General features: G+C 40.8%; 1 protein-coding gene across 3 annotated transcripts in view; it reads right to left on the reverse strand.

The window, feature by feature from the left end:
• The window catches only part of LOC133447198 (uncharacterized), a 68150-nt gene extending 65391 nt beyond the window's left edge, over positions 1–2759 (reverse strand). For all 3 annotated transcript variants that reach the window (XM_061725757.1, XM_061725748.1, XM_061725740.1), the window contains exon 1: positions 2601–2759. In XM_061725757.1, coding sequence (XP_061581741.1) covers positions 2601–2662 — 62 coding nt within the window. In that variant the 5' untranslated portion in view covers positions 2663–2759. The remainder of the gene's footprint in view (positions 1–2600) is intronic.
• Positions 2760–8403: the final 5644 nt, after the last annotated feature.

Below are 8403 nucleotides of genomic sequence, written 5' to 3' on the forward strand. Positions count from 1 at the left end.
TGTGAAGTTATCAAGACTGGTGTTGAATGGGCGGGTTATGGCAAGGCAAGGCAAGTGTAGCACAATTCAACACAAGGTAATTCAAAGTGCTTTACATCAACATTAAAAGCGGCAAAACACAATTAAACAGTAAAAAACTAATAAAATGATAAGAAAAGAGGTGAAATAATACAAAGTAAGGGCAATAGAGTACAGCAGGTACACAATTCATTCTTAAAATGGCAAGAATTACATTTCTATATGGTCAAAACGTACTTGTGCCTAAGAGCACACACACACGTCTGTTAATGTTAAGGTGTTATCTGGGCACCGGGGTGAGATGGGAGGTGACATAAGTGCCGTGTTTCCTTAAGTGATACATGTGTGAAAACTTCTGATGACAATCCGAACTGATGTATGTGCCTGTGCGTGTGGTACGCTGACAAGCAGGGACTTATGGGCTACGCCGGGAAGATGAAGCTGTCTCCACCGGATGAAAAACGATTCCTCCCCCCTGAAACAAACCCCCTTAAAGTTTTACGGACAAACTTAAGCGTAATTGAATGTGGAGTGCTAAAAGGTACATATATACATGTCAATTCTACTAGCGCGTTAATTCAAAGTATAGCCAAAGAACCACTGGGTAAAAGGACATTAGAAGTTCTGCAGGTTCACCAGAATCACAGAGATGGCAGAAATGAACACCTCACACTAGAGCACATATCACGACCTGTCAGGGTTCAAGGGTCAGAAACCACAGAGATCATGTGTTTGGAGCAGGCCTTCGTGGTGGAGATCTAAGGGAATCTAAGGGAACACACAGGGTTCAGGGAGGATGAGGGATTAAGATTAAGAAATCGGAGCGAGGTCAACTGATCTGTCTCTGGACATGAGCTCCTCAAGTTCAAAGCAACACTGAATCAGCACGGATCCAAAAATGTTCCTCCATCCCGTCTGGTGCCACCTTGGTCCGGCTGCTGCGTTTCAAAGACGGTGGAAAGAATCAAACACACGCACGTTTGGTTGAGAAAGGAAGGCGTACAGTGCTCACACCGCAAAAACTCTAAATCTTACCAGGAATATTTGTCTTATTTCTATTTAAAATTTCTCATTTTTAGTCAAAAAAGAATCTCCTTACACTTGAAACAAGACTCATCACTGGAAAAAACAACAATTTTCACCTGTTTCAAGTAGATTTTCACTTAAAATAAGTAGAAAAATCTGCCAGTGGAACAAGATTTTTTCGCTTGAGAAGATAAATCTTGCAGATTGGCAGATTTATCTACTTATTTCAAGTGAAAATTTACTTGAAACAGGTGAAAATTGTCAAATAACAAGTTATTTTTCTGGTAATGACTCTTGTTTTAAGTGTAATGAGATTCTTTTTTGACTAAAAATGAGACATTTTAACTAGAAATAAGACAAATATTCCTGGTAAAATTTGGAGTTTTTGCAGTGCAGTTCATGGTTCTATGTCCCCTTAAGACTTTGATAAACGCTGTATTGCAGCTTTCCTGTCCTTTTAAGAGCCGCTTGACAGTTAGTTGTTCCTGTAGATTTGCATGAAGTTTTACGGTGTTTAATAACAAAACCCAGCCACGACGGCCTTCCGATTACACTCGCTTATTGGTTTTAAAACGTGAACACTGTCTGCAAACGTTTAATCGGAGTAATAAAACAGAACAAAAGCGGTCAACAACAATGACCTTACTGGCCTCTCTCCACCACAGTGCAGGTGATTGGCGATCACCGTGGCAACCGGATCAAACCAATAGAAACCTGAATAATCAATGTATGGCTCCTACACGCTGTCAGAACCACTTTCATGATTCCATAAAAGAGCCGGGTTTTCAGCCCTGTTAGCTTTAGAGCAGGGGTCTTCAACCAGGGGTCCGCGACCCCTAGGGGGGCCGCGGAGGAATGCAGGGGGTCCTCCAACTAAAAAAGAAATAAAGGCAATTTTAACCAAAATAATTTGTATATGATTGAGAAAACTCCATTAACAGTCGATAATTGTCTACTTTTGACAATAACTATTTAGTCTACAACTCTACATAAATGATTCCCATGACGTGAGTCATGTGACTAATGTCAACTTTAGAGCGGAAAAACAAGCTAGCTAGCTGTTTAAGAAAAGAAAATTTGTTGCGAAATTGACTTTGCTATTTCATATTTAACGCTAGTTAGACCTGATGGATAAATTAGTGACAATAACGAAGCCTAAAGCTGGAGATTGTAACGTTACAGCTCGGCCTAACGTTACTCCTTCCACGTCTGACGAGGCCAAAGTTTCATCAACCATAAACACATGTAGCTAATAACCCAGTCAGGAATTGGTTAATAAGGTGATATAAGCAGAATAAAACACATTCAAAAGTTATTATAAGCCAGGCTTAAAACTTGACACGTTAAAAAAAGGGAAAAACTAAGAATTCCAAGCGGTGTTCCCTGCTCTGTTTTTCTCTCATCCAAGGGTTCCTGGGCTAAAAAAGCTGCTTTAGAATATTACAGAATACAGGACATTTAAGCAAACACAAGTATCCCGTAGGCACAGTAAAGGATCCCAGCTCTGTAAGAACGTTCTCCTGACCTGACTTGACCCCGGCGTGCGTCTTACTCACTGATCTTTTGTGAGGTTACCGCCGGTCCAAGAGAGACGCTTCTTCTTGCTGGTCTTCTGCATCTCCGGGCCACTCTGGAATCCAGGACCACAACCCCTTAAAGATGCAGTGATAACACCTTGAAGAAGAGGATGAAAAGCTGAGGAGATCTAGAATCTTGGACTTCCAGAGCTCCGGCGAACGACACGAGCTTGAGAGTTGTGTGTGAAAGCCTGCGTGCTGGACGCTCCTCTGCGGACAGGCAGCCGTTTGGATCGTCCGGACCTTCCTCGCTCTCATTTTCCCCTCCCCTCCCTCCCTCTCTGGCATTTCACACACCCTCAAATCCAGCATTACCCCTCTCTGTGTGTCACACTGACACCGAACCAGAATGAGGGATTTCTTAATCACTCCCCCCCCAAACTGTAAGAAATACTTCCACCATCCTCATCAAGTGTCCGAATGGCTTTGGTTTTGTGGTGCGAGTGAACAGACTAACTCATTGGAGTCTTATTTGTTGGTAGTGGGTCGGTTCCTTGATTCCTCGTAAGTCCTGGCAAGTCTTGGAGCAATTCTCTTTCTAAATTCATACACTGTTCAAATGCTTTTTTTTTCTATTTGTGGCATTTCTGCATCCAGTCGGGGTATGCATCCAGGGATAGCCCTCTTTTACGGGGTGGTAGAGATTACTGGGTCACAAGTCACGGCTTGGCCGTCTCCGGTTACGCCAGACCGCTGATTCAGAGGGCTGACGGGAGATTTGCAGTGATGTAAAGCAAGAGAGCAACACGGGAGAAAAGGACTGGGCTAATGTGTACCGGGTTCAGGGTGTGGGTTGGGTCGCCAACCGTCCCTTGGAAAATACACTGCAAAAACTCAAAATCTTAACAAGAATATTTGTCTTATTTCTAGTTAAAATGTCTCATTTTTAGTCAAAAAATCTTGTTACACTTAAAACAATTTTCACCTGTTTCAAGTAAATTTTCACTTGAAATAAGTGGAAAAATCTGCCAGGGGGACAAGATTTATCTTCTCAAGCAAAAAAATCTTGTTCCACTGGCAGATTTTTCTACTTATTTTAAGTGAAAATCTACTTGAAACTGGTGAAAATTGTCAAATAAGTTATTTTTCTGGTAATGACACTTGTTTTAAGTGCAATGAGATTTGTTTGACTAAAAATGAGACATTTTAACTAGAAATAAGACAAATATTCTTGTTAAGATTTTGAGCATTTGCAGTGTACTCTTCCGTAGTGGGAGGACCAGAGAAAGACACCCAAACATGATCATAAGCAGCACTAGGTCCACTGATAAAAAATACTTTGTCCATGTCAGGATATAAAAACTCAAATCAGCATGTGCGGTCTCTGCGCCGGTCACAATGACAGGTTTCAGTCAAGACTTCAGTGTAACTGTCATGTCTGATGCCGACTTTATTTCTTAGTATGTAGGAGTATTTAAAAGGAAACAGCTTGAGCGAGATGAAGTGTAAGTGTAATGTTGTGTTTGGGGCCGGGGACAGTGAACGTGCAGGGCAGCGTTACGGCAGCCCAGGCAGGGCGTTAGAAACACGGAGCGGGGCTGATATTCCCTGCCAGGAGCTCCCGCCCCGCCGGCGCGCCGGCCCCTCGGCCGCTCACCCACGAGCACATTTTGCATTGTATAACGCAAACTGTTAATTTGTCAACATCAGAAGCAGTGTAGGGTTTTGAAGGGGAGCATTCCTTTGCTAATGCCCTTTCAAACTCAGCTCAGCTGAAGTATTTTTAATGAGCCACCATAAAAAGGGTTGAGCATAACTGTCTACTAGCGTCTAATATTAACACTTGGCTGCTACAAGTCCGTGTTGAAGCCAGGTATTATGAAAGGAAACGGAGATACCTGGGCCTGCTGAGGTGAACCACATGGGGCCAGTCACCCACTGAGCAATAAGCAAACCTTTTACTTGCCACATGCTGCTGTGAATAGTTGCTCCATCAATGTCCTATAAATAAAGTTCTTATTTTAATCATGTGCTAAAGCGTGTTTTGGCCGCGTCTCCCTGTAAACCAGCCTGCGTCTCCTCAGGAAACCGCAGAGTGAAGAGTGTTGATTGATGTGAGTGTCGGCGTCTCCGCTCTGATTTAAGGTTCAACTCCTCCAACCTGGGCTGATTCAAGGTTCTGTGTTAAACCAACGCAGAGCCGTCGTCGTGAACTCTTCGGACTTCTCCGTCACTCCATTTCTCCGCGGTGCAATCCCCCCCCCCCCCAGAGCACTACTTGATACTTTTGTTTAGCTTCCGGTTTCTCCGGTCACAGTGAATCAAAGAGATAAGGACAACTATTGTGCAAAAAACCAAAACAACCCAAAAAAAAAAAAAAAAAATCACACACACACGAAGAAAATAGCGCTGAAAGTTCACGACTGCTTCACGAACCGGAACCGGAAATGCGTTGCTACCAAGCGAACCAATCACAGCCCTCTCCGTCTGCGTTGGGTGGTAGTTCCATTTTTTGGGAGGTGCAGGTCAGGCTACGGCGTAGCTACGGAGAGACTCCCGCGTAGCCGCGTAGGTGGGTAGTAACCAGTTACATTTACTCCATTACATTTACTTGATTAAGTTTTGGGAAATGTTGTACTTTTAGGAGTAGTTTGAATCACTATACTTTTACTTACTTGAGTAGATTTGTGAAGGAGAAACTGTTACTCTTACTCCGCTACATTAGGCTACGTTGAGCTGTTACTTTTCTTTTATCCCTTTTATCCACGTACGCGTCAATCTCATGACATCACTGGGTGATTCTTTGTGGAAAATTTGTTTTTGCATGTTTTGTCACATTTACACAGACTCAAACACACACAGAGTTTCTATGAGTTCATGTTTGTTCTAATTCTGCCTGGTTAAAAAAGAAAAGTACGAAGGCTTGAAATTTTGTGCTTCTTGTGCTTAATTTATTTTTTTATTCTGTTTTATTTATTAAAGTACTTGAATTTACTTTAAGATTATTTTAATTTAAGCTATTTTTTTATGTTTTATTAATTTTAATTTATTTTATTAATTTAATTTGCCTGAAGATTATTATTTTGTACTTTTGTCTGTTTGAATGGTTGTGTTAAAAAAATAAATCCAACGTTACTCAACAGTTACTCAGTACTTGAGTAGTTTTTTCACCAAGTACATTTTTACTTTTACTCAAGTAATTATTTGGATGACTACTTTTTACTTCTACTTGAGTCATATTATTCTGAAGTAACAGTACTTTTACTTGAGTACAATTTTTGGCGCCTCTACCCAGCTCTGCGCGTGCCCTACGGCGTTGGTTTAACGCAGAGCCATAAACCAGGCTTTACTTGAGTTAAGCCCTTTGCTCCTCTAGGGTGCATGGGCCCTTGACAAATGTCCTCCATTTCCCTCGGCTTTTAGCTGTTCTTTGGAGATCTCCCCAGTTGAGCGCGCTCCCTACCATTTCTACCTCGGTGCTTTTTCTCCAGCTGTTCCTGGGGAACCTCGTCTCCTCTTTCCTTTGGGGTTCCACTTCAAGACTTGTTTGGTGGTGTTTGTCGCCGGTTTCTGAGGGTGTCGCTAATCCAACTCAACTTTCTCTTCCGGATTTGTAAATCATTGAGTGCGTTTACATGGGAAATTTAATTCCTCTTTAATTCAGAATTAAAATTAAATCTGATTTAAAATGAGTAAAAACACATGGAAAACACGTTTGATGGTCTTTCTCCAATTCTTCTACAGGTCTGGAGGTTGGGAAGGTTCTGATTGGATAGGGGGGGGACCGGAAGTTACGTCTACCGGAAGAAAAACTAACTTAGCCGCTACAATTCAACTCACAATTTTTATGTTTCCTGTTTCCATCTGTTCTTTTAATTATTTCCAGGTCCTCCAAGCTATTTATTAAATAAATGGTCTCTGCTCTTGACCAGCGTTTACTGCGTGCTGCATCTTGAAACTTTGTTTGGAAAACCAGCCCAGCGTGGAATATAAGCGTCATGGAGACAGACGGGCGAGGGAACGAGCAGAAAGAAAGACCGGAATTAATTTAAAGTGGAATGAGTGTAAACATGATCGCAGAATTATTCTATTCAGATCTAAAATCAGAATAAACCAGCCACTTACTTCGGAATTAAGTTTAATTCGGAATGGCCATTTTCATTGGGAATTAGGTGTTTACATGGTCATTTTAAATCGGATTTAATTTTAATTCTGAATTAAAGAGGAATTAAACTTCCCATGTAAACGCAGCCATTGACAGTTATTTCAAGTTGTGAATGAAAGTTGAATAACTCACAAGTGAAGGAAGAATTTTTAAGTGTTTAGCATTTAATGAATAATCACAAAAATAAAAAAGGCTTTGTGTTCACAACTTTCAATATAAACATTGTTGACTTGAACCGTTACATTCTGAGCTCGTTTACAAACATTTAGGTTTCAATTTCATAAAATGGCACAAATTCAGTGGATTTCATCAGCCTTTCCATTTGGATTGTCACTAGATGGATTCCTCTCACATTTGCCCCACATTAAATAAAAGTGAAATATTAAAAGTCATTTCTGTTTCATTCCGTGGTCGGAGCCAGCGACGCTGAAGAAAAGGTTCAACTCTACACTCCAGCGAGAGGGAACCTTGGAAATGAAGAGCCGTTTCCTGCACATGATCTTCCTTTACTTTACCAACACACACCGGATACACACTCTTTACCTGGAAACAAAACATGGAATAACGCAGACACGGCTGGAAAACATGATTTTTAAGTCCCACTGCAGAATATTGAGTCCTGGGAGGAAACACTCGAATTTGCAGATTGAAACTTCAAGATTTAAGTAAATATCAGATTTTACGAGCAAACAAGTATAAGCAACACACTGCAAAAACTCAAAATTTTACCAGGAATATTTGTCTTATTTCTAGTTAAAACGTCTCATTTTTAGTCCAAAAAAATCTCATTACACTTAAAACAAGAGTCATTACCAGAAAAATAACTTATTTGACAATTTTCACCTGTTTCAAGTAGATTTTCACTTGAAATAAGTAGAAAAATCTGCCAGTGGGACAAGATTTAACTTATTTTAAGTGGAAAATCTACTTGAAACAGGTGAAAATTGTTGTTTTTTTTCCCAGTGATGAGTCTTGTTTTTAAGTGTAATGAGATTTTTCTGACTAAAAATGAGACATTTTAACTAGAAATAAGACAAATATTCTTGTTAAGATTTGGAGTTTTTGCAGTGCAAGCACGATGACATAAAAAGTGTGAATCGCGGTCGGTGACGAGAAAGGTCAGGATCTACTTTGAAATAAATTCAAAGTTTACAGATTCATGATGAAAAGATACAAAACAAATGTAAAAAGGAAGTATCAGATTAACCTCTGTGAAAATACTGTTATGAAAACTTCATAGTGGCTGGGAAAAAAAAACTCAAATGCATCTGGGATCCTCTGGTCGTGCACACACCAGCGTCTGATCCGTCAATAAAAACAAGCTTCCAACACAACCGTGTTACTAAAAAATGCTCTTGAATTCTGGCTTCAAGTGAGGTGACTGACATCATCACGTTGGCTGGAATTAATGGCACTAAACTCAGGCCCCAGATCTCTGATGCTAAAGAGAAAAGTAAAGAAATGGTTTGATTTTAGTTCATTTTAGTTGGTGCGGGCTCATTAACAGCCTAGGAAGTCGCCGACTACGACAAACATCTCCCTGAACTCTGGATCCAGGGGACCCGGACCCAATCCAGGGCCCCGGCAGGACGGCCAAAGGAGCTCTTTTCATTCCATTTTCTAAAGCTAAATTAAGGTGGATTAAGATGCCGACTTCCTGATAGGTCAGCGGACTAC

The sequence above is a fragment of the Cololabis saira genome, chromosome 1 (assembly GCF_033807715.1).
Source record: "Cololabis saira isolate AMF1-May2022 chromosome 1, fColSai1.1, whole genome shotgun sequence".
In the NCBI taxonomy this organism is placed as follows: Eukaryota; Metazoa; Chordata; class Actinopteri; order Beloniformes; family Belonidae; genus Cololabis; species Cololabis saira.